This window comes from Pogona vitticeps, chromosome 8 (genome assembly GCF_051106095.1).
Source record: "Pogona vitticeps strain Pit_001003342236 chromosome 8, PviZW2.1, whole genome shotgun sequence".
Taxonomy (NCBI): domain Eukaryota; kingdom Metazoa; phylum Chordata; class Lepidosauria; order Squamata; family Agamidae; genus Pogona; species Pogona vitticeps.
This window is the reverse complement of record NC_135790.1, coordinates 25,833,919-25,860,416: the sequence shown is the minus strand read 5'-3', so window position 1 is coordinate 25,860,416 and position 26,498 is coordinate 25,833,919. Positions and strand designations below refer to the sequence as shown.

General features: G+C 44.7%; 1 protein-coding gene across 1 annotated transcript in view; it reads left to right on the top strand.

Annotated features, from left to right (window-relative positions):
* Positions 1-18,159, top strand: part of ARHGEF12 (Rho guanine nucleotide exchange factor 12) — an 83,563-nt gene extending 65,404 nt beyond the window's left edge. Inside the window, exons 30-41 of the mRNA XM_020792661.3 lie at positions 1,130-1,230; positions 1,390-1,467; positions 2,791-2,866; positions 3,205-3,372; positions 5,070-5,157; positions 5,768-5,857; positions 6,112-6,188; positions 6,708-6,938; positions 8,240-8,692; positions 10,038-10,348; positions 12,553-12,625; positions 13,580-18,159. Coding sequence (XP_020648320.3) covers positions 1,130-1,230; positions 1,390-1,467; positions 2,791-2,866; positions 3,205-3,372; positions 5,070-5,157; positions 5,768-5,857; positions 6,112-6,188; positions 6,708-6,938; positions 8,240-8,692; positions 10,038-10,348; positions 12,553-12,625; positions 13,580-13,590 — 1,757 coding nt within the window. The 3' untranslated portion in view covers positions 13,591-18,159. The remainder of the gene's footprint in view (positions 1-1,129; positions 1,231-1,389; positions 1,468-2,790; positions 2,867-3,204; positions 3,373-5,069; positions 5,158-5,767; positions 5,858-6,111; positions 6,189-6,707; positions 6,939-8,239; positions 8,693-10,037; positions 10,349-12,552; positions 12,626-13,579) is intronic.
* Positions 18,160-26,498: the final 8,339 nt, after the last annotated feature.

Below are 26,498 nucleotides of genomic sequence, written 5' to 3'. Positions count from 1 at the left end.
GGTTCCTGTGACTCGTTGCGTAGCGTCAGTTGGTGCCTCTGTCTCATTCCTGCTTCATCTCTTGGAAATACTCCCGTGTCTTCTCTGAGGAAGAGAAGCCACTTTCCTTTTGGTCAGTGAGACATAATAGAAAAATCAGAGCTTGCTTTCAAAGAATTGTAAAGCATGCCAGTGAGTTAACTGAGGCAGGAAGAACGGCGTGTATTCAACATTGTCCTGGCTCTTGCTGTCTTTTTACATTCCTCATGGCTGTAATGTATATGATTCCACAAAACAGAACCTTGGTGATTTTCTTCCTGAAAGTACAGTTTTGAAGCTTTCTCTAAGGGTTCTTCTGTGGCTAGAAATATTTATAGTGTTAATGGTTGACAGTGTACAGTGTTATTTCAGGATGGCTTTCAATAGGCGATCGTGAAACAAAAAGAAAAAATAAATAAAGAAAAGAGGGGGGAAGAATAAATGAACTACCTGCTCCTTTCAGTTTCTTGCATTATAATGGGTCTCATCTCAGCCAGGGGCAGGAGGGTTGCTTCCAACGTAAAGAGTTAGCAGTCTTTAGTTTGCATGATCCACTTGCTTTTTTCCTCCTAAGAGCCCTCAAATCAGAGCCTGATACACAAAAACAGAAGCCCAGCTGAAATTTAATGTCCAGAATTTTATGTCCTGTAATTTTTTCTGAGTTAGAGAATTGTATGGAAGTCATAATGTTTCAACACAAATTCCACTCGTAGCTGTCCTGCTCTTTCTACACTTTGACATGTTAAGCCAAAGTAGCCCTTTTGATGACATTATTATTAAATAATCGGCAGTTAGAGCCGGTTGCTGATCCTCTGTGGATCACCCAGAGACCTACCAGTACCATTAAACCTACATGTCTTCATTCCTGTCCAACATCACCATGCAATTCTAGAAGCATATGCAAGAAGTGCGCAGACTGGAAATTAGCAAACACAGGAATGACTTCTTACCATACTTCACAACTTCAGATTTTGACAGGAGAAAGGAGCCACAGTAAATAACAGAAGATATAGAATTATTTAAGATTTGATGATGCAATTAGGTGGAATATAGTATTTTCCATGTGTGGCCTGTATTCTGAAGACCTCTGCCTGGATTCTTTCATTTTTAGAACACCCTGAGGAGAAAGAAAAAGTGAAGAAGGCAGCAGATCATTGTCGGCAGATTCTCAACTTTGTGAACCAGGCAGTCAAAGAAGCAGAGAACAAGCAGGTGAGAAGAAACAAAGGGACCTGAGTTTGCAAAACTCAGGGATGAAAGACAGTGGGGTGAAACATCCATGCAAGGAAAGGGGTACCATTCTTCAGTGTTGTTGCCTGACTGAAGCCTGCTGACCTTGATTTTCGCTTGATTTTTCTCATTCACATGCAGCATTTGGAAGATTACCAGCGTCGGCTTGATTTGTCATATCTGAAGCAGTTAGAGGGCCCAATGCTGGAGGAATTTAGGGTGAGTGGCAGAGCTGTGAGAAAAGCTCGGTAGATTTACAGGTTCATTAATCAACTACGTCCCATCCAGTTGATTCAGACTTAACAGTGACACTTCTCGGGACTGTTAAGTATAAAGTACTCCAAAGTAATTCATCAATCCCTATTTCTTGTGGTGCTGTAGGATCTGGCAGCCTGTCCAAAGCCCTACAGCCTGACTCTTCTCACAGAAGGCATGGTGCAAATTGAACACCTAGTGTCTGGCTGTGCAACCACGTGCTGTAGCTCCCTGACTTGGTCCTCAAGTACTGTTGTTAGTACATTCACCAAAGTCAAGTAAACTCCCAAAATGGAATTTTGCTAAAAATACTAACAACAAAGTAACCTCTGGATTTGTGAGCTTTTTTGTAAATAAAAGAATCCTATTTTATAGATCTTTCTGCTACTTATTTCCATCTAGATTGCTTTTTCCATACAGTGTTCGCAACCTATGGTGTATGTGATAGCAGCTGTGGTTATGTTTTAATTCTGGATCAAATTTAAGTGTTCCTTGGTCATGTTGGTCATCCCTCTTTCCTCCCACTCCTCCTGAAGAATCTTTAGACTTGGAATCTCTTCCTCTGTAGGATTTACTTAGACTACTTCCTTAGCTTCAGAGGCAACTAGGAACAGATGGGTCTTCAATTTTATTTTGTTAGGTGGGAAGGGATTGGCCTTTGCAGTTGGTTGCCTGACTGGTGTGGAAGCTCTCATGAAGAGGAGCGGAAACATTTAACAAAATGTTGGTTGATATCGGTTGATGCTGAAGTTCTGAGCTAATTATGACTTGTAATACAATCTAGCAGTTACATTAGCCCCACTGTGTACTTTATTGGCTTAGAATAGGAGGCAGAACCTGACATTTTACCTGATCCAAGTGGTTGGGGTGTTTTCCACTCCTCTCAGTAGAAGGCAAGATCTGAAGATAGTTAATGTCCACTGCTAGGCAAAGGGTGAGCTTCTTCTTCCTCCCAAAGGCCAGGTTTTGGTCCTGTGTTCAGAATCAGGTTGTTTGCTGGGTCTTCCAATAGTGCAGATTTGAAGGAAGATGCAAAGGAGAAGAGAAGGGAACAAGTTAAACAAAAAAGAGGCCCGTAACTCAAAGTCAATCCACCTTAGGGCTCATCTCCCCACTTCAGGCTCCTCCAGCTATTACTTTACTTTTGGAAGGCATAAATGTGGTTTACTCTTTTTTTTTTTTTTTTGGCCCTTTTTGGCCATCGTAGTTTATAAATCTTTTCTGCTGTAAGTCCCTCTAGTTTGCCGTGATGATTCTAGTGCTTTTTGCTCTCTAATCCATTGACAGAATTTGGATTTAACCAAGAAGAAGATGATTCATGAAGGGCCTCTGACCTGGAAGGTGAATCGGGACAAGACAATTGGTAGGTTTTGTAAGGTGCTTTGTAGCAGAGGCGGGGGTGGGTGGGGAGGGAATTAGCAAGTGCATCTACTTGTCAAGTTTTCCCTGCTGCTACTGATCGTGTAGGTACATTTCTTGGAGCTGATTAAGCTATTTTTTGTTCAGTTTGAAATGGACCAAAGGATTGTTAAGTGTTCAGGGACATAGCAGAATGTTGTAAGATGATTCATCTGTAGTTCTGAGATGAATGGTTTGCATGCCATTCAGAGCGAGCGTGCTGCTGAGTACTCTGTGGCCTTCCATGTGTTACTATATAGAGTCATCTGTAACCCATTCCTGCCGCCCTATTGTCCGTTTCAGATCTCTACACGCTGCTGTTGGAGGATATCCTAGTGCTGCTGCAGAAACAAGATGACAGATTGGTGCTGAGATGTCACAGCAAGATTCTATCTAATGCTGCAGACAGCAAGCACACATTCAGTCCTGTGATCAAACTAAACACTGTGTTGGTTCGCCAGGTGGCCACAGGTTAGTAGAGCTGAGAAGGCCCGTAAGTCACAGAAAAAACATGGAGTTGAGAAAGATGATTTTCTTGGATGGAGCCATTGTACCAATAGGAAAAAAAAAAGAGTTCACACCAGTTTGTAGTTCCAGGTCTTGTGCTAGTTAACTTATACATGCTTGAAACCAGATAAATCCTGAGTGAAGCATGGACGTTAGAACTATTTCTTTCTGTTCCACAACTAGCCTCATGACACAGAGATTTATTTAGGAGGAGCCTGGTTATATCATCCTCTTTCTGGAACACTGCCAAGGCAGACCTGCCTAAACTTTGAAAAACGTTATCAGGTTACTGTTGAGTAAATACCTGTTGCAGTGTGTCATGAAGGTAGCCTTTCACATTCTGGAAGTACTCTTTTAGTTTATCCAAATGGCTGTTTGAAAGGGCCACCGGTAACCCTGCTTAAATCAATGGAGGCTCAGAGGGACATGTCCAAGGAGCCCACACCAGAGATTAGTTGTGAACTGTGGATTTCCGTGCCAGTCCAACATTTTCTCCAATCTCCTATGCTTACTAGGAATCCAGCATTGAAACTCAAGATCTGGAGTTGCTACTTTTGACTAGTTTGCCTCATTCATTTAGATGCATGGCTTTCTGAGCATCAGTACACTTAATTGCTTCTCTCTGGAATTGAACTTGTCTGCACTTTCCTTATGAGGAAAAATCGCCTCAGGACAAACTATGCCTCTTCCACGGGTAGTAGTGTAGTGGGGATAAGTTGGTACTGGTACTATTTCTAGCAAAATTTGTAACTCTCTCTATATAAAATATACAACCACCACCAGGGTCATAAAGTCTTTGGGGGAAATAACAACGCCAAGTTGCATGTTAGTCTGCATTCAGTCGTTAGCCATCCTGTGGATTCAAATAGCATGGGCAATAATTTAGAATTTCTTCTCAAATAATTCCATGACCCGTTTCATCCTTATAGATTCTGATCTGGTAAAATATTGTCATATCTGACTGGGAGAGGGCTGAGGGTTTGTGCATTTATTCCATGACCTCCCTGTTCCCCTCCCTCCTTTCAAAATCATAATAATTAAGGCTTAACGCAGTACCATTCATGCAGACTGGGAAACTTATTAAGAGCGCATTGTGCTGCGGGATATGAAATTAGGAAGTGCACATGAAAGGGGATGAGTACACTGAGGCACAACATTCCTTAAGATTCTGATAAGCCATGGTTTGTCAGACCTGGATTCTCAAAATTGAAACAGGCCGCTGGCTAAGTAGCCAGGATACTTTCACTATATTTTGTACCCTGTTTTTGGTGAGTTTTAGTTAGCTGTCTACTGGACCGGATCCTGAAAGTAGCACAATGTTTGGCTGACCCTATTATTTCTTTGATATACTTTAACTACATTAAGTTGAGTTGATAAAAATTAGCTCAGACTTTGTGAAAACCAGTACAGTATACTGATTGCTCCTCACTGGAATTGACACTGTGTCCACTCCTTCCTTATGAGGAAAAATGGACTCAGTACAAATTTGCTCTGGCTGTTAGGAGGCTGCAGAAGTTCACTGACTGCTCAGAAAGTCTGTTCAGCAGCAATAGCCATGTTTGCTCTCTCTTCTTTGGGACTCCAGAGTTGAGGCTGCATTCTAGGTAAAACAAAATAAGATGAAGTGCAACTGGCTTTAACTTGCCCTGTGTTTTCCCCAGATAACAAAGCATTCTTCGTCATCTCCATGTCAGAAAACGGAGCTCATATTTATGAACTGGTGGCACAGACGGTTTCAGAAAAGACTCTGTAAGTGAGCTTGGCAGACTGGGCCAGCGCTGTTTATTATCATCCACTAAGGAGGGAGATAAACCTTATGTTCCCGAGTAATAGGTTTGCATGTAAAATTCCTTTAAGGTTTTGATACTTCATAGCATCTGTGTTAATGCTTTACATTCATCATTCTCTCTAGAATGGCCCATAGACCTTAAGTCAGATCAGCAGGGAGAGCCCTAAAGATGAGGAACCAGGATTCTACCTGGTCGCATATGTAATTGAACAGTAATGACGTGGAGAGCACCGAGCTGTGTTGTGCTTCTTGGAATGATACTTAAATTTCTTGCCGTAATTGGCTGCTGTTAATACTGAGTTATTGTTTGTTTGTTTATTTTAATTCCAGGCCACCTTTTTTTCTGGTTAGGGTACCCAGGGAAGCTCATAATGCTTAAAACAAGTGGGACTGAAAACACAATGAATTACAAAGTTAAAATCAATTAAACATATAATAATAATAATAATCACAAAGGTTTCCTAAGTATTTAAAAATGTTAAAACACACACTTAAAAAGCATGTAAGCCTAGTATCTACTCTGTCTCTCTTTGCAGTAAAATGATATTTATTCTTCTCTTCTAACTACAGGTGGCAGGACCTTATTGCACGGATGGCTGGAACAGTGAAAGTTGGAAGAGGCAGAAGGGTCATTCCATTACCTCAGTCGGGGCCGTGCGAGTACGTTGTTGTCTCTTGAATCATTTCCCACATCATTGTATTCCCTTTCCATCCCTCCTATTAACCCCTATCACTAATATGGTCTAGAGGGGCAGGGTAGAAATCCAGTTAAAGTAAAGTAAAGTATGGTGGTAGTGATACTGCTTTTCAGGCTGCAGACATTTTAACAATGCAAGATCCCTTTAAAACTGAAATGAATGTTGTGTGATCATACAGCCGCATGCAGTTGACGTGTTCTCCCTCCTTGTTTCCAGAGAGGACCATGAAGAGGAAGACCAGCAGAAATTGAAGGAAGAACAGGCCACTTCTGACAACAGCATGCAGAGCCCAGGTAAAGGTTAATTGCCAGTATTTCCTATTGGGTCCCATTGATGCCATGCGTATTTTTTCTGTGCTAGTACGGCTTCTTGTTAATCAGGTGGTTTCTGGATATAGAAGAGCCTCTGGGGCAAAACTTAACAAGGCTATGTGGTGGTATACAATTCTCCAAGCTTGTTTTTTGGAACTTAAATTGTTCAAAGTTTGGTGCAATTTTATAGCCAGTAGCTAGTTAATGGCATTTTGTCTTCTCTTCCCACCCTGGTTTAGAAGGGTGGATGTATTCACTGATTAACTGATGAAAATTATTTAACACTTTCTAGCATCCATTGGGAGCCTTCAAGGGATGGATAATCTATTTTAAAAAATACAGATACTTTTAAAAAATTTGGTAGCATTTTTAAACATTTTACGATGCCTTTCCCAAACCTATGAGCTAAAAGAACAGGTAGAGAAATTGAACTTGGTGAGGCACTTAACGCAGTGTTGATTCTGCACCGATTTTTGTGTTTGTGTGTGTATTTGCTTTTAGAGAAAGATCTAGGGCTGGAGTCTCCCCTGATGCTGAAGGCTTCCTGTCCCTCCACAGCCGTCTCAGAGAAAGTGGAAGAGGAGGGGCTTCTGGCAGCTGGAAGACAGTTCGGAGAAAAAGCCCCAACAGACTTGCTGATCAAAGAGTCCCCCGAGAATTACAGCCACTCAAGCCCAGAGCTTTCATTCCAACTCTCAGAAGACCGATGGGCATTGGATGCCCTAAGGAACTGTGAGTATCTTAAGATATGTGAGCACGAGAAGTCCAGGAGCAGGATCCGTGTGGAGGGACCTAATCCTTTTCCCCATCCTTTTCCCCTTGGCTCAAATGAACTTCACCTACACTTCTCAGTAGAAGCATAGTCCAAAAAAGTGCAGGCAGGACAGCAAAGGACAAGGCACTGGCTGGTGTCATAAAATCCGCAGATGTTCAGGTTGCCCAGCCCCCTGAAGTGGTTTGCCAGCAAAAATGGATGCAATGTTGTTCTCTGAGGGGTAGGTATTATGTTACTGGAAAAAGGTGCGTTAGCACACCCTTAGTCAATGGAATGTGCTACTATCAGAACAGAACAGGCAGTGTTAAAAGGGGATACCATTCTTAAAGGAATCAGGTAGACTCTGTCCTCCCCCTAAAAACCCAGTCAAGCAGAATGTATATAGTTTGAAGAAGAAAAGAAACATGTTTATGAAGTCTTTCCTCCGGCTAGTCATGGCTTTTCTGCCTTAGAGAGGTGTTAGAAAGATGAGAGCTGGCCATCAGAACCTTCTTTCCAGTTAAAATTGCTATAGGTCTAGAGAAAAATGGAACCACAGCTTCCCTTTTCCAGTTGCCACGTGGTACCCATACTCCAGGTACTCGCAGCCCAGCCTCAAAGGAATAAAAGAGGAGCCAGGCAGCATTTGAGGGAAGTCCTGTCCAGTCCAGCATTCTGTTCTCACACTGACCCACCAGTTGTCTGTGGGAGGCCTGAAAACAGGACATGAGTGCAGAAGCAACCTCCTGGGCTTATGTGCCATAGCAACCCACTTTCAAGGAATACTGGCTCTGAGACTGATACACAGCCATCATGGCTGGTATCCAGTGATAGCTTCATACTGTGTAAATTTTGTCTAATCCCTTTTAAAAACTGCCCAAATGGGTGGCTGTGAGTGCATCGTCAGGTAGGGAATTTCCTAAATCTCCACGGGGTAATGGAGGAGTGTCGTCTTTTAAGGAGGAGAAGACAGCTACGTCTTCCGTTCCTTGCTATAGAAGACAATATTGATGTATACCAATCCTAGTGCCAGCCTAGAAGACCGTGTCTTCTGCTTCTGGCTTCAGCCCTGCCTGCCTTGTTACTCTGAAGCTTTCCAGGGAGCCTGGGTCATTTCTGTTTTACCTTCTTGAGCAGGACAATGAGAGTCCCTTCCCAATCTGTGCCTTCTCAGAGAATCAAGCTCTGACCTTGTAACATTGATACGTCCAAGAAGAGGCAGCTTAATTTTCAGGAGACAAATTACCAAGGCCCGTGACCATGCTGTGTTCCCTTTCAGTGAGCTTATTGAAGAAGTTGCTGATGCAGCAGCTTGGCTTGTCCGAACAGGAGTCCCTTGAAGACTGGCAGCATTTTTCCAGACATAGGACAGTTCAGCAGGGGAACCAGATCGGAAGTGGTGTCCAGCGAGGACGGCAGCACTCAGAGGACGACAGTTCTGGGACACGTAGGGACCCCTCTGGCACAGGAACAAGTCCTGTCGGACCTTGCTCAGATCACCGGACTTCAGGAGAATTTGTGCCACCAGGGGACGTGACGTCAAGTAGCCGTCAGCTAACTGATCCCTTGAGCACAAACCCTGACACCCCAACTGCTGAACTGGAAGGGGTGGGCCCTGAGGACGGTGGAGAGCATTTCTTCGATGCTCGGGAAGCGCACAGCGATGAGAACCAGTCCGAGAGTGAAATAGCAGACAGGAAGGAAGAGGAAGAGATGCAGTTGCGGATCTCAGGTGAGTAAATTCCACTCATCCACGTAGAGGTGACATAAAGTATTACGGCAGTTAGCATGACGGCTTACATGGTGGGCTCTGAGGGCACAGAAAGGATTTCTTTATAGCCACGAATCAGCAACCGCTTACTCTGTATGGCGGTTACAGGCATGTGTATTAACTAGTAAAGGGGACTGGCTCTGAAGGCATGCAGGATACCTGTGTTTTCTCTTGGCTCCCAGAGCAAGGGGAGGCAGATATTTCAAACAGCATACACCTCTTGAGCATTTCACGTGGCTTCTGCACGAGCAAGGGGCTCTCTTTTGAGGTGGTATTTCCCCAGAGTTCAGGTGAGCACTTGGACGCTCATGACTACCTTGAGAGGGGATATTTTTCATAGGATATTTTTCATAGCCACTGCTGTCACTTGGCAGGTACTAGTAGTTGGAGAGGGCTTTTTCTGTGATGCAGCGTCTTTCTTCTCCGTGCTCTGCAGCTGCCTTATTCTCTCCTGACTTTTTCCCCTGCTGCTCGAAGAGAGAGACGTGAAGAGGGAGGGGGGGAGTGCAGTCAGGATCAAGCTGTCCATCTGCATCAGGCTCAGCTACAGGGCTTGAGGGACAGAGCATCAAAGGTGGCAGGTGTTTTGGGGAGGGCCTCTCCCAGCTCAGCCCACCAGCTAGAGTCACCTCAGCAGCTTATAGGGGGAGCGCATCGAGGGGTGTGTGAGGGGCCATGTGAGCAAAATTGAAACATAGGACACTGAGCTTTGGGGGCTCTGTTTTTGCCAGACAGATTCCGCTGAGAATTTTTACTTGCTAATTTTGATCCATGCAAAGGACTGTTCTGGAGGGATACTCTTGTTAACATAGCCCAAAGGTCTGGAATGCCCTCTGGAAGCTATAGGAGAAAAATTCCAAACCCTCTCTGTCTCCAGTGTCCCGAGCTGATCATGGGAACTTTTCCTGAGGTCTTTGCTATCCTGTACGTTCCCTTTTCAAGGGAAAACAGTATCTACAATGTCTTCACTGTAGATACTGTTTTTCCCTTGAAAAGACAGTCTTTGTTATTCACCCACCTGCCTCTGGAAGAGCAAGGTAGTCTCTCTACCTGGAGAAGAACTGTATGATTAGGCCATGTGTGTTCTCTACGGGTTTGGATGAAGTGGGTGCTGTCCCAGTGAGATGGAATGCTCTCAGGAGGAGGTAGGAGCAAAATTGCCGGAGAAGAGAGCTTCGTTTAAAGGTGACACCAGCTTTGCATGGCAGGTCATGGACATAACGAGGAGATCCCTATGTCCTAAACTGCTGCCTTGCTGTAGGGGAGCGTCTATTATACGGGAGCATTTGTGTTGTTTTCTTCACAGGAAATTATTTGATCCTTGAGGGATATGGCACAGTACAGGAGAGCTCTACTGATGAGGAGGTAACTTCGCTGGTTCTACAATGCACTGCAGGCAACAGCACAATGGACTCTGCCCACCAGGAGCCAGACTCTCTGCAGGACACACAGACAGGCGGAGCCAGCTCGCCGTTTCCAGAGGAGTTAATGGCCCCCCACTGGGAAGCAGCAACAGAATCTTCCTCCGGTGTACTGAGGCCTTCCTTCTCTGTAGAATCACGTACTCTCATAATGCATTACATCCAGAAGATAGAAGCCAACCTGGAACACTTAAAGGTACCTGGTGTTCTTTTATACATCGATATCCCAACATAACGTTTTCTTTTAAAAGCGTACAGAGGGTGAGTGGTGGGAAATCCAGAGACATACAGTGGTGCCTCACTTAGCGATGTTAATCCGTTCCGGAAAAAACATTGCTAAGTGATTTAATCGCTAAGCGATATTAAAAAGCCCATAGGAACGTATTAAAACGTGTTTAATACGTTCCTATGGGCTAAAAACTTACCTTAAAGCAAAATTTCTCCATAGTGGCAGCCATTTTGGGTGCCTCTACAGCGAGGCAAAACAGCGGTGGCCATTTTGTTTTTGCGGCGGCCATTTTGGAACCACTAATCAGCTGTTTAAAAAAGTTCACTTTGCCATGATCGCTTCCCCGCGAACATCGCAAAGCGAATTTTAGCCATAGGGGCCATCGCTAAGCAATCACTCCAGCGATGGCCAAAAGTTCATCGCAAAGCGATTTCATCGCTCAACGGAGCGATCGCTAAGCAAGGCACTACTGTACTTGGGAACAAGTTTTACTCGGGGTCTGAGTATGGTTATCAATTGAACTAAATGGTAATCACAGAAACTTTTGAAACCGCTGTTGAACTCTCTGCTGTAAATTCCAAACAAGAAGAAGCAGATGGTCTGTTGAATATATAACAGTATGTGTCCCTTTAGGTATCTAATTGCTCGGGATTTAAGTATTGTGTCCGTTTTTTTAAAGGCAAAATGTTTTAAAAACAAAAATCCTGGAGTAAAATTGGAGTAGGATGTGGGGAGACAACCTCATGGCCAAGAAAGAATGTCAGGAATGACATTAGGGCCAAATACAGCTTTATTGGAATGGGTAATTTTAACACCCCAGGGAAGAAATCTAGAAGCTAAGATCAGTCAGGATTTACTGAAGCCAATGTGATTAAAGACCTGTATGTTTGCTAAAGGCCCAAAGAGGCTGGAGTTAATGTTTGGTTTAGGCAACGTGGGAGGGAATCTGGACCCAGATTTGACAAGGTGGTCATTCCGTAATTGTGAGTCCAAAGATGACTGTAGGAGTCAAATACAAAGGATATGAGGATAATGTGTCCTAAGAGAAGTGATGGTTACTACATGGCCTGGCAAAACGAGGGCTGTGAAAACAGGATGAGAGGCAGCCCAGTGTGCCTCCTAGCTAGTTGGATGGTTATTGCTGTTGTATAACATTCATGAGAATCCCAAGAGTTTGGAGAGGCACAGGTCAGCCAAACATGAGGCATGTAGCAAAGCGTTAATTCTTGCTAGTTCAGGTGGTGAACCTACCTTTGCTGCCTCCCAATAGCACCAGCCCTTGCAGCCGTGATGATTAAGTTGGATAAAGGCTAGACATCGCTAGTTCAGTGCTGAGGAAATCAACCTTGGTTCCATCAGACGTGGGTTTGGCTTTTTGCTGTGCCGTAGAACAGTCTGACAGGGCCATTCATCAGCTGCACCTTTTCAGGCACGGGAATCGATTTTTGTGAATACGAGTAGAACCTACTTCATGAAAGTGTGACGCGGCATTTGCCCCATAGTCACTCCATCTCTTCTCCCTTTGAAAAATAAGCTCGATGAGTCTGGGTCCAGAAGATAATGGGAAGCGCCGGGTTTCTGTCTTCCAGCCATGGTTGCATAGCCGTTGTTTAGCGACCACTCTTGTAATATGGGTGTATCGGAAGAAATGGCTGGGGCGGGGGGGGGGGGAATATTCCCATACAGTCTCAAAATGATGTCACTCACTACAGAGAACTTGCTGTTTTGGAGAGCCACTGTATCACTGCTGCTGTGCCTGCAAGACTGTTGCTACATCCAGAGAATAATAATGGCTGAAAGGAACTGGAAATCTCTCTCTCTCTCTCTCTCTCTCTCTCTCTCTCTCTCTCTCACACACACACACACACACACACACACACACACACACACACACTCTCTCTCTCTCTCTCTCTCTATCTCTCTCTCACACACACACACACACACACACACACACACACACACACACACACACACACACACACACACACACACACACACACACACACACACACACACACACACACACACACACAGAGCTGCGGTTGCCAGCAATGTCTTGAGAGGAGTGAAATTGCTTCAGAGCCTTGTCAGTTACAGTGACGGTGTGCTTAAGTCAGCTGCCTCTTGGAATGGGCTGCAGATGAACATGTCTTTTGGGTTGTATCTTTCAGGAAGTAGAAGAGAACTATGCTGTTCTTCTCCAGCAAAAGCTGGCTGGATCAGTCCCTACAGAGGAGCACTCAGGTATGTATCCCCCACTTCTCAAGGCACTTTTTAAACCAGTAATTTAATCGGCTCATAATCGCAGGACCTTGGCTTCCAGTTGTTAATCTTTCTAATGAAAGTCTCAGAACTTTCTGTGTAGCTGCAGATCATTGTAAATCAACGCTGAGGTTTTCTGACAACGCATTCTTTCGTGTCCGTGGTTTTTGTGGTATGGTGGTATCCTCCTTTCCACTTATCCCTCAAGCACCTTTCATATGTGAACTATTATATAGCTCTAAGTGGACTTATGGTTCTAAGGAGTTGATGGAAGATTGACCAAAAACACTTTTCCAAAGTTGTGTCTCCCTAACTTTTGATTTAAGAGACAAGCATAGACCTGGGTTAGAAAATGGTTGGGAGTCATCTTTGTTACTTTGAAAAAGGGAAAGGCAATCCATTACTCTCTGTATCCAAATTTGCACTTGCCTTTTCCTTGTAATTTGCATCCTTGGCTGTTCTTCCTATGCAGACCCCTGTAGAAAGGTTAGCCTTGTGTGTCTGTGTTGCTCTTTCCCCTGTATGGTCGGTGGTTAGTTTGCAGTTGCTGTTGATAAAGGGCCTTTCCCGTCTGCTTGCATTCTCCTTTTTGTGACTGCAGGGAACAGAACGTGTTTCTCTTCTCCTTCTGTGCTGACTTTTAACTTTTCAGTACAGACAAATCTCTCAGTATTAAAGAGGGCATTTTCTTTTGGTCACTGTAACAAGATGAGGCATATTACCTGTATGGAGACGAGTATGTAAACCTAGTGTCTCATTGTCTGAGACAAGTATGGTACTAGGGCAAAATAACCTCAGCGGGATGGAAGCACATCGCCCAATGCCGTTTGGCTGCAGCACATAGCTGAAGGGTCCTGTGTTTTATGATCTGTGTTCCTTGCCTCCTTGCCAGCCTGTTCTCCATTCCTTTCTCTCTTTTTTTCTTCTGCTCCTCAGATACCAGTTAGTCGTGCTCCACTTCCTAGATGTGGCTGAAGGTTGGATGGAAGCAATAGCCTTGCCCCCATGCCTGCTGGTTTTCTGCCTGGACTTCTAGGATGCGAGGCCGCTTTCCGTGGACCATCTGAGCACACGAGCGGTGCTCCAGCAGAACAGCGGGGTGGGCAGTTTCCTTTTACACCTCTGCACTAGCTCGGCAGGGAGGGATGGTGATTTTTGTTCTCCTCCTCTTACTACCAGAAAACCATTTTGATTCCAAACAGAGGAAAAAAGAGGATCAGGAAAAATAAACCAAATGTATAAAGCTTTGGGTGTAGGATATACAAATGTATTTAGACATTGCAAAAAGAAAAGAAAATCAATGTATTTATTTGACTTCATTCCGTGTACTGAAAGCACACTTTAATTTGTATTTTATTTTGCTTTTTTAAAAAAGAAAAAAAAGGATAGTGCCAGTTTATAGGCCCCCAGCATCCTCTACTCCTGAATTCAGGGCAGAGGTATGTATGAGTCTTGATTTTCCACTGGATTGGATTCTGCCAGCAACCTGCCTGCCTCTCAAAAGAGTTACACGTGTAACAGAATACATGGGCAGGCCTTTTCGTGCAACGGCAGTTCACCATGCACTATGCAGCGAGGCACTTGAAAGTTGGAAGTCTGGTTTTCTTCAGAGACACATGGTCAGATGAGGAATAGGGTGGGATTTGACTTCTATTTCTTCTCTCTTCCCCCCCTCCCCATCCCCTCCCCATCCCCATGTGTATATCTTTTGGGGAGATGTGGCGAGGGGGAGGGGGTTGCGTCCCAGAGCAGGGCAAAGGTATTAGAAACCTTTCAGAGCTGCTGCCATGTGCCTGCCGAACCATTCCTCTTGCAAGTAGCTGCTCCTGGAGAAAGCCAGAGCTGCTTCTAAGATTAGGATTCTTTCCTATCCAGAAATAGGCCTTTGTTGATCTTTCTGTGGGAAGGGAGGACAAGGCATGGTTCGGGGTGATGGTGTTGTATTGCACTCTTTGTGCCAAAGTGCTCTGAAGTCACGTTGGATGCTCAGAAACATCCACGGAGGTGGGGCAAAATAAATGAAAGCAGCACTATAGTATTTTTCTAGCCAAATCATGACATTCAGAAACTGAACCCCTGCCTGAGGATGGAAATCGAAGGCTCCCAGTGCAGATGCAAAAACACTGGAGAATGCAGACTGGTTGTCAGAATTGATACTGGGGTAGGTAGGGCGGCCAGTTAAGGATACAGTATCTTCCTTTGAAAAACTCACTACAGGCAGCTGTCGGATGCTGGTGATGCTTTTCCAGCACCAGCTACCCAAAACATTGGGTGTCTTTTTTTTCAACAAGCCAGCTCCAAAAGTGCCAAATGCGAGAAACCCCCACAGTGTCATATTCCCCTCCTCAGTTATGCTGTATGTGCCGTTTAATAGGGAGAACCTTTTCTTTCTTTCTTTTTTCTTTCCTCCTTCCAGTGCGAAGGTCACGCTGCCTGCTCCATTACTACACAGACACATTTTCCCTGTAGCTGTGATGGCCAAGAATCAGAATCGCTGTTTTCCAATCATGCAAAACAGAAAACCTTTCTTTCCTTCTGCAGGAAAAATAGTACAACTCGCTTGAGCCAGTTGTACAGGGATTATTTTTATCCCCTTCCCCCAGATACACTTCAGAGCTATGAACCTGATGCTTATTGAGATGGCAGGAAGATTTTCTGGAAGCCGGTTGTGTGGTTAACTGTCTCACTTCACTGGCAGGAGGTTCCCCGAAGCCAAAGGGTTTCCTTCCACACCTGTACAAGTTTCCTGTGCCGATCCAAGAGCCACGAGGTTGTCCTACAGACTTTTCCCAAGTAATGAAACCTATAGTTTTTGACATGTCTCTTTATTTTACTATCTCCTGGCTTTATAGAAAGTATGCCTCCACTGATAAAATGAATGTGGGCTTTTAAGGAATACCCCCCCCTCCTCCAATTTTAAGTGGCATTTTTCTGGCCTTTGAACTGGATTGGCATGTATGTAGTGCTGTGGTTTTCTTTAAAACTTCCTCTCCCATACCTTAGACATTTATGCCTAGATCTTATCAGGAACCACATTCATATCTTGGGCCTCTCCCTAGCATGAGTAGATTTAAGGGGAGTCAAGAGGCTAGATTTCCTTTGCAAATTATTCTTTGCTTCCTTTTTGGCCAGGAGCTTCAAGATCTTTGTTGCTCTAGGACTTCTTGTATAAACTTTGCTACTAGGCCAGCAGCATAGGATGTTAGCAGAAATGTTTCTTTGGCGTTGTTAAAAGATCCTTGGGGATCAGCCTCTTAAAACAAACAAAAAAATAACCCAGGGTGTCCTCCATAGTAGATGTGACCATCATTTTATTTCTGCTCTGAGATATGAAACAGTGTGCTGTGTGTTCTTGTCCTCTTGGTGGAGGTGTTTGGGGGGGGGGGGTGTTTGGCTTGGTGTGTTTGTTTCAGGCCTGTCTCTATTATGCAATCTCCTGTTAAGGGCATTATTCTTCTGTAAGAAGGAGAAGATAGTGAGTAATGAGTATCATTGAATGCTCCCAATATCATTACCTGAAATCCCTGGGGATGTATTACACTCCCTGATGTGTCTACTGTACAGGCCCCAGGCACAGAACCATTTTTGTGAAGAGGGTCAACACTAAAATGCACTTTGTAGGATTCCCATTGGGGGGTTGTTTTAAAAAGAAGAATAAGAAATAGTAGAATAGCCATGAGGAATTCCAGCCAAAGAGACCTTTGCTACTCTGTATTACTGGCTGTGAACATTTCTTTCTTTGGAGCGGACAGTAGTATGGAACAATCTTTTCTTTCTCCTCCCAGCTCAAAAATATAAGCAGTAAAAGACTCAATTGACAGGAGAATATTACAGTGTCTGTGCTACAGTTGTATTGAGGAAATCATACTTTTGGTGTTTTTTTTTTAATAACCTGGATTATAGAATCAGTTGATTAGGATTTGGATTCAAAAGACAAGACCTGGATCTAGATGGCAGCTTCCTAAGAAGCCCATTCATATGTTTTGTGTTACAGGCAAGGCAGAATGAGATGACTGAATCCGGGGAGTTTGGGGGGGGGCATCTGTAGAGAAGGTGGTGTATTTCCAGTTTCAGTTCCAGAGCTGTCTTGGGACCATAAACAGTGCAGTTCTGGAGCATGCTGGGGGCTTCTGAGAGTTGAACACGTCTGAAAGACACCAGGTTGGGTGGAGAAGGTTGCTTGAATCCAATGTGCTTTTCTTTTATAGTGGAACTCCCATCTCTCAGTGTCAACATGAGACCAAAGCGCGTTTCTCTGTCTGTAGCACTGTTGCTTTTACCTGCAGTTCTGCATGGTTTCTTTCATCAGCTCTGTTTTCCACTAGCGAGTAAAATAATTCTCAGCCGCCACATCTCGGGGCCTGGCAGACTGCAGGGTAAGGGAGATCATATTGTTAATATTTGTTTTGCCCAAGGAAATGCCTGATCCTTGCACCTTGTTGACATGGTAGTGTCCTTAAAAGGAAAATGGTGTTTTGCATGGAGGTATTCAAACGTATGAGCCTTCCCTCATCTTGCAGTCCTCTTGGCTGCAGTTAAAGCAGTTCTCCCCCTTTTGGACCCTGCGCCTTATTCCCCCACTTCTTTTTTTGCTGTTTGTCTAGATCAGATCTCAGTGAGCTGAGAAAAAAACAGTAAAGAGACTGGGAAAGAATAAGATTTAAGTTTTCTGTACAGAGTTTCTTTGTGTAATAGTCTTGGGCCAGTTGCATGTAACTGGGCCACCCCCTGCTAATCTGTTCTCCACAGTTTACCTTTCGAATGAGCAAGAAATGGGGTTAGTGGTGAATATTGAGTATACTGGATTATTTGGCCTTGTTTCTGCAAAAGAGCTTGTGTAGCTCCCAAGGTAAGCTTGGGGAAAGTGGCTTGATTTCAGAGATTTCATCTTGAACTCTTCCAGTTGTGCATAATGGTAAAATGGCCAACATGTTTGAAATATATTCTCCTCTTTAAGTACAAGCTGTCTGTGATTTACTTGTGTTTTCCCCCCTGGTGTCTCACTGACGCTTCCATTTCATGGGTGAATTTTGATTCCTCTGCTCCATTCCAAAGAGCTGCTTCATTTTCCCTTCTGGCCACCTTCCTTCCCCCACCTGCCCACAGGTGACACAGATAAGCAAGTGTTCTCCCAAAGGAATACAGCAGCCAGAACACTACTTTGCTCTTTAAAGAAAGGAAAGAAAAGGAGCTGTGTGAAACTTTCTAACTTGTAGAAATGTATTTTATTTGTTCACCATACAGTCATTTACTCCTTTTAACAGGATTTAATTTTGAGCAAAATAAAAGCAGCCCATTATGGAAATATTCTTCAAAAAAGCAAAATGGGGGATAAATGTCCTCTTATTAATTATCCTGTATTTTTAACTGATCATGTTTGAATGTCTAAGGAAATAAAAAAAGAATTTATTGTTCTAATTATCCAGATGTATGTATGTTTGTAAAATAGCTCTTATTAATTTAGCTGATAAGGTTGTATGTTTTTGGAACAAAATATTGGTCATTAAAAAATATCTGAATTTTGTGGAGAGTTTTTGTTTGTTTTTGGAATCTGGGAAACAGAAGATTAATACAATCAGATGCCAGTAAATAAGCTTAAAAGAAACACGCCGCTTGATTGTGGTGTCTTTTGAGGTAACCCCAGTTGTTGGCAGGAGCACCTTGTAAGATCTTTAGCTTCTTGCTCAACACAGCCAGTTCTCATTCAGTGTTGCAGTAATGGGGGTTAGATCAAGTGGATACATTTAGGTTAGTGAGATACGGAGAGATCATCTGTTGCTTGGGATCCAGTATCTCCCAAGTTTCCCTGGACAACATACAGGAGCAGGAAACAGAAAGAACAAATTATCTCCATGCTCTTAGAGACATTTTCTTCCTCCTGAAAACCGAAAGACTTTTCTGCCATTTCTGTTGCATTCAGTGTTAATCCTTCAACTGGAGAAAGAGTGGATCTTGCGCTATCACATCAGGCTTTAGTCTGTTAACACATATTTCCTCCATCTGTTCTACTTGGTCTCCAAAGGGCTTCATCTATATCTATCTGTAGATGCTCAATAGGATTTTAAAAATGCTGCGTATGGGCTGTACGAAAGAACAGAACACCCATACAGGCTGCTTGTTCTTCACCCCTCTTGAAAGCGCTTTTGAAAACAATGCCCACCAAAATTGTGTGCCTAGGAACCCAACCCACAGAGAGCAGTGGAGTTCTATCTAAGGACCATTCTGGGTACTTACTGGCAGGGCACATTGCTCTGGGAAGATGGCATAAAACGATCACCCAAACAATTAAGAAATATTATAATTAATAAAAAGAGCAGGTAAAAACAGATACAGTTCCATAGTTGGCAGTGTGCCAGTTCAGCATGGAATTGCCCCAATCTTGTGTTTGTGAATGTGCTGGCATAGTGCCCGATGGGTTTGAAACACATCTATTAATCATCACCATCCTTCAATTTTTTTATAGCATATGCTCTTATATCAAATGGTAGAGTGGGGTGGAATGACTTTATGAACAGGTGGGGAAATGTCCATTATCCTTTGCAACACAGGTGAGGACAAACCGGTCCAATGTTCTCATGGAACAGGCATGGAATGAAGAAGTATTTGTGCAACTCTTTGCTCTTAAGAAGACACGACACCACTTCAGGGATAAACAGTTTTCTCCTTGGTTCAAGAGGGGGGGCATTGCGACGACATCGGAAGTACCCACAGTGAAAACCGCATGAGAGGAACCTGGCTGAAGTGCCTGGGTATTTAATTTCCACTTATAGCTGCTCATTTTAAGCTTTTTCTTCATCCTCCAACTGCTGTGAGTGACTTCAAATCCTGTGGTGTCAAGTTGCACGTGTTTGCATGGCCAGCATCTATCTGCCGTTGGGTTTCTGTGCCAGGCACCACCCTGGGCCACCCTTCTTGGGCAGGAGGACCTAGAAAGCACTCGCTTTTCCTTTCTCTCATCCCTTGGAAAAACGCTGGTTTATATGCATCCGCTCAGTGAATTCCTGGCTCATGAACACCCAGATCTCTGCAACTGTGGAAGCATTTGAATTATTCCTCCTTGTCTTTCACCCCACCTTGCAATGTTCATGGAAAACTGTGCAATTGACTTGAGTTGTAATTGCTAATTTGAGCTTTGTTATGCTGTCCTAGTGATGTATTTTTCTTTGTTCTACTGTCTTGAGCATTGTGTACTGTGTGTTTTTCTCTCTCTCTTTTGGCTACATGGTGTTAGAGAAAACTACAAAGAGATTGTTGTTTACTGGATTTTGCCGAAACAAAGGTGGGAGGAATGATTCAGAGAAACTCCTAACATTGTCATATGCCAGTCTCCTTGTGAGGACTCATTCTTTCCTGCTTCGCTCCCCAGTGGTTCTGGGTTGGGGAAGACCTTATTTTAGGGAGGAGGTTTGTATAAATTAACAAATGTGCTATTTTCTTACTCCGTTGTTTTTTGTTATTTGTTGTAAACAGGCTAGAGTGGCCTTGGCTGCCAGATGGGTGGTCTATATATCAAATCAATAAATAAATGTCGCTCAACAAAATCAACACAAACGGCAGCGCCTTCACCTCCACTTCCAGCCCTGTTTGGTTGGTCAAGCAGAGCACCTTCTGGCATGGCTCATATCCAAGTTGTTAAGACCACAACTTGAAAAGTTCCTTAAAAAAAAAAGAAAGAAAGTAATTTGTTCACGTTATCTTTTAGAGTGTGTGAAAAGTACCTTGTTATTTTTTCCATTATTTTCCACCACAGTTCCTGACTGACAACTTAGGGCAGATTAAAGAACGGTATGAAACTTGAACATTTTGTTTAAGAAGGTCCTTAGAAATATATTCAAGAAGAAAATTTGTATCTGCTCATTGCATTACCTTACATATAAAGGTGTTTTCTTTCTTTCTTTCTTTCTTTCTTTCTTTCTTTCTTTCTTTCTTTCTTTCTTTCTTTCTTTCCTTCAGAGGGTTGCACAATTGAAAATTAGGAGCATACATAGGTAAAATCAGAAATAAAATACTAAGATTGTTTTTGACCAGACGTTGGCTACATCCATTGTGTTAGCCATTTGTGGGGAGGCTTTTTGTACCTGTGATGGGAGATAAATTGCATGCACATAACTGCTGCATTGATTAAATTTCTCCACAGTCAACAAAAAAGTTGTCCTGTCTCCAAAGAGAGCCCCATTTTACTTGAATTTTAGCACGCTTTATTAGAAGTGTTGCTTCTGTGAAGGTAGAATTTGGAACTTCTTCCTTCCAAGCCCCGGCTAAGGAAGTAGGAGGCCGCCTCATGAGGAGACTTGGCTTCAGCCGCTGTGTGGCCTCAAAGGTGGCCATCTTTCCCACCTTGGTTGGGAGAGGGTGTTTCTGCAGCAGGTGTGCCTCGTCCCGTCAGCCACACCTGCTGCTGGCCTCGCCCCCCCCCCCATTTCTCTCCCTCACAATCCACTGGGCCTGAGGGAAAGCTGCTTTCCTCCCTGGGTGCCAACACACCATGTTGCCCCTCAAAAAGCGGGGAGGCCAGCAGGCTGTCCAGGCAGGCAGAAGGGGCCGAAGGGCTGGCGTCCCACCAGGCACCCGTTCCTTTGCAGAAGAAGCTTCGTTTTCTAAAGCCGGAGCTGGAAGAGGCTGAGACAAAGACTGAGCGGCCACCCTCCCTCTTTGCTCCCTGGGCACCCGGGGGAGCTCTCCGGCGGTCCACCCTCCTCGAGGAAAGGGTGCTGAGGTTGGCACACCGACCCTGGAGCCTTGGCATGTGGGGGCTGCCTGGGGGCAGAGTCCGTGGATGCAAAAAAAGAGCCACCAAGAGGCTGTCGGCCACAACCCCCAATAGTTCCCTGGGCTGTTCCTCCTGTTTTGTTTCCCCTGCATGATTTCTGGCCTCAGGAAGAGGAGCCTCCTGTTCCCCCCCCCCCAGCGCCTCTGAATCGAGGCAAGACTCCTTTTCTCCTCAGCACCTCTCCTGAAGCCGCCTGCTGCCTCCCCACTGCCACTCTCCTCTGTGGGGGCGGGGAGAAAAGCCAAGAACCTAAGTGAACTTCTGAGGCCTAACGGGGTCCTTGAACCCGTGCAAATGGCTTTTTGGTGAACTGAGGGCCTTTTGGCTGAACAGGACCACTTTCCCCTCATCAGGGACGGTGGGAAGCCCCAGCCTCCACCCCTTGCAAGGGGGCTTCTGGAGGATGCTGGAGGCGACGGCGACAAGGCTGTGGGCCTCCATCCAGAATAAAAGGAAGACACCCTTTGCCTTCCGGGAAACCTCTGGGACACCCCGGCCACCTTCACACGTCAGAGAGCTGCAGGCAGGGAGCACGGCGAAAGCCCACCACGCGGAGGGGCAGTGGTCCAGGTAAGACCAGAAGTGTATGTGTGTGTGGGGGGGGAGTGGGGCAGCTCTGGGTCCTGAGGAAGCCACACTTCAGTTTCCCTCCTGAGGTGCCAACCTGGTGTGTGAAGGAGGGCAAACGGCTGCCGTGAACTCAAGACAGTGGCCACTTGAGCCAGAGGCCACAGCTCCTGCACCTTGGAGCTGTTTCGTCTCAGACCGCACAGCTGAGCCCTGCCTTCGTGGGAGGGGGGGCACCAGACCAGTGGAGCGTCCTCTCTCGGAAAGAGCCATCAAGAAGCAAGGGAGGGTGTGCAATGGCAGCCCTCCAGATGTTTTTCCTCCTAAACCTCCCATCATCCCGAGAAGGGATTTGTGCAGCTGCCTCTGCAGGAAGACATCCGGGGAGCCATGGCTCCTCTCAAGGGCTGCCCCGGCCAGCTTGGCTTTAAAGAGCTCAGGGCCTCAGATCTCTGGCTGCAGAGCCAGAGGTTGGGAGTTCAATTCCCCCACGGGGGCCTCCTGGACCTGATGATCCATAGGATCCCTCCCAGCACGGAGGAGAGGCAGAAGGCGGCTAGCCTGGATGCTGCTGAGCTCCTGCTAGGCTCGGGCACAGAGAAAACTCACAAATCAGGTGCCTATGATCTTCTCTACTAAGGGGTGATGTATTTCTCTTTCTAGAGCGATTATTTCTAAACACATCAAATTAGCACATTCAGATCTTGTGCAAATCTATCCCCTTCCCCCTCATGCAGTTCCTCTTCTCTCTTTCTCTCCTTTTCTTTTTCTTTTTTTTTTCTTTTTTAGTTCCTCTTCTCTCTTTCTCTCCTTTTCTTTTTTTCATCGCTCTATTCTGAAGACAAGTCTCTTCCATTAAGGTCCAGATGGAAAGAAATAGTGCTTCCCCTGGAGGTACAGGAACCCTCTGGGCAGCGTGCGTGGGTAAATTCCAAACAGTCTAACATTTCACATCTGCTGGTGGATTTCCTTATGCCTGCCTGTTGTTGTTGCTTTTCCCTTTAAAAGAAGGTCGCTGCTGCTGCTGTTGCTGCTTTTAAATGGTTAGCTCCTGTCCACAGTTGTGCAGAATGACAAAGGACTTTTCTCAAATATTAATGAGGGCTCCACAATGAAAGCCGGCTGGCTCTCGATCAGGGATTTTGCCAGCTGCTCAGAAGGTTTCACTCGATTCCATTTTTCCTAAGCAGAAACATCGCCAAAGAAACAGACAGAGCTTTGAACATCTCCCAATTTTTAAACACTGTTAAATGTTTAAGTACAGGATGATGCCCAAATGGATTTTTAAAAAATGGCAGTGTAGGACAGATACCCATACTCTCTTCATTCTGATGTTGGCAGTTCCAGAGGATAAAACTGCTTCTGGATCAGCTGAGTATGGAAATAGACAGGAGGGGAGTCTGGGGGAATGGGCCAAGAAGCAATTTACAACCTGACCCACACTTAACCAATATGACAGAGAAGACCCAGGCAAACAAGCTACCTGTACATGTCTGGGGTACAGGTGTTAGCCCTTACCACCTTTCTCTTACCTTTACAATGACGCTGTGGCTCCATTAAAGTGCTGTCCTCTGAAGATGCCGGCCACAAAGACTGGCGAAACATTAGGAAGAACAACCTTCAGAACACGGCCAAAGAGCCCGAAAAACCCACAACAACCAAAATGTTTTAACCTTGTTTCTAAATCTTGATTAATATATATATATATTTTTCACATCATTTTTGGATAGTCCTTCCAAGCTTGTCATTATCGTAGGGTTTTAATGGCTGGGTCCCCTGTGGGAAGAAAGTTGGCATATAAATAAGAAAGACGGATTGAAGGCACGTCTTTTTAGGCAAAGGCCCGTCTCGTGCATTTCAAGGCAGAGCTGAGATGCAAAAGCAGTCCTCCCCAGTCCAAGATCAGTATGCTACTTCTGTTCTCAAATTTTTAATTCCAACGAGAAATTAATTTGCTCGAGTGATGGATGGCCGACTAAAACATCATTAATCAACGGGCAGCACTAAAATGTTAGCCCGTCCTAGCTCACGAAATAACCTAGCACAGGGCATTCTGTTTCCGAAGAACACCTCAGCTTGTTTTGGTTCTGTTATCACTCAGGTGAACACACACAGAGACACACACTTGCACGGCCTAGGATGTACCTGTGCAGAGTGGGCTTTGCAGGTCAAAATACCCCTCTCCACGCAGAGGTAGAACAAAAGCAATGATGTGCTATGGAGAAAAAAGCTGGCCTAGCACTCCAGCGAGCTAATTATTAGATTGTGCGGTGTGTCTATGTGTGGGAGCTTGTTGTTGTTTTGTTCTGCTCATTTCCCTGTCAGTAGGGCCACACTAGGGAGGTGGATTTCTACTTGCAACAAAAAAGTGCTACTTAGGAGGCTTGCATACGTGGTGTCACCTCAGAAACACGCTTGAGTCACTCCTAAAAAAGAAGTCCCTGCAGCTGCAGGGCTAGCTCACGTTCCTGCCATCATCCCTTTTTTTTCCGCCTCAGATTACCTTGAAATGCCTGGAAAGCCCTTCTTGCCAGCCCACGAAGTACGACACGGTGTGTCTGCCGCCTCTTGTACGGCTTCATAAAACAAAGCCAGGGACATTTGGTTTCCCTCAACAATTCCTCTCCAGCCCGAGAGCTCCTCTTTGGTTTCTTGTCTCTTCAACCCCAAACAGCTGTGGTTATGCAGCTGCAAACCATCCGTCATGCTTTCCAGGATATAAAACACTCTGAAACCTCTCCAAAGGTCTTCTCTAGTTGGTTTACTGTCCGCCCCACGCTTAGTCCCTGCTGTTTATTCAACATAAAACATCTCCTCATCCAGCCACCCGATCATGATCGCTATTTTGACCATCATGGCTGGAATCCTTTTGGATTCATGAAGTGCAGAAAGGTGGTTTCATAAGGAATGTGCTCAGCCCTGCCCTGGTTCTGCAATCCACCACATAACCAACAACCTGATAAATAGAAGGGGGGGACCCTTTTGCCTAATTTCCCTTGCACGGGTGATAATACCCAATAATATCTCAACCCTGCTGTTTGTTGAAGTAGATCTTAATGAACTAATCTCTTTCCGCTGTGCTGTCCTTCATACATATTTGGGTACCAGATCTATTGTCCCCAGTTGGAACTGCCAACTGCTACATTTCTGTCTGTTTCTGGGAGAGCGATTCATAGTATTTGAGAGTAATCATCATCTTCATCTTCACCATTTTAGAACTGCAGAGTTGGAAGGGATCGTATAGATCATCAAGTCCAGGTTCTGTCAAAGAGGCACCGTGGGGGAATCAAACTCCCAACCTCTGGCTCAGCAACCAGAGGACTAAACCCCTCAGCTATCCATTATCTGAGAGAAGATAATAATGGAAGTGAGCTTTCTTTCAGTTTAATTTAATTTAAATTTTCTTTTTAATTTTACCTATATTTCATAGATCTCCATAATTTTAAATAGTGCAACACTCTGACAGGAATTTTAAAAAAGCAAGAAAGTTTTATTTGAATATTGATCTATCTAATCCTTGAAGTCGTTATGAAACATACAACTGAAGAATGAAAGATTTCCCTAGGCGGCTTTGAGGACCTCCTTTGTGACAGAATCATCTATGTGTAGTGCCATACTGGCTTATTTTATAATCTGAGAAGTAAAACAGAATAACCACGTGCAGGTCTCTGCCCCAAGGACCTTGCAAAGCTTAGAGACAGAAGGGGAAGACAACCAGAGAGAAAGAGAGAGAGAGAGGTCCAGGGGGCCAGAATGATCAGCATGGCAGGGGAGACAACTGTGGAGACTGTAAGCCTAGAAAGTTACTTGTCCTCAGTTCCATTTAAGGTAGAGGTAAAGGTTCCCCTTGACAATTTTTGTCCAGTCGTGTTCGACTCTAGGGGGTGGTGCTCATCCCCGTTTCCAAGCCACAGAGCCAGCATTTTGTCCGAAGACAATCTTCTGTGGTCACATGGCCAGTGTGATTTAGACACGGAACACCGTTACCTTCCCACCGAAGTGGTCCCTATTTATCTACTTGCATTTGCATGCTTTCGAACCGCTAGGTTGGCGGGAGCTGGGACAAGCGACGGGCGCTCACTCCGCCGCGTGGATTCGATCTTACGATTGCTTGGTCTTCTGACCCTGCAGCACAGGCTTCTGCGGTTTAGCCCGCAGCGCAGTTCCATTTAGCTGGTGGTAAAGCCAAAAGCTTTATACCAAAGGTAGGATTGGAAAAAAGGGATTTGCAGAATGAAAGAAATGGCAACTCAGAAATTCTAGGGTGGAGTGCCATGCTTAAAGAGCAGCAGGAGAGAAGGCATGGGTCATTTAAAAAAAAAATTAGGGGCACACACATGATTCAGGGTAGTTTAAGACCTCAGACTGAGATTATTAACCCCTAACAGGAACATACATATGCTATGAGATGTGAGTTACGTGGAATACATGGTGCTTGAACCTCTTGTCTTCTCCAAGATCCATCTTCTCCATCTGAAAATGCCTAATGAATGCTATTTAGTTCAGGGCAGGAGATTC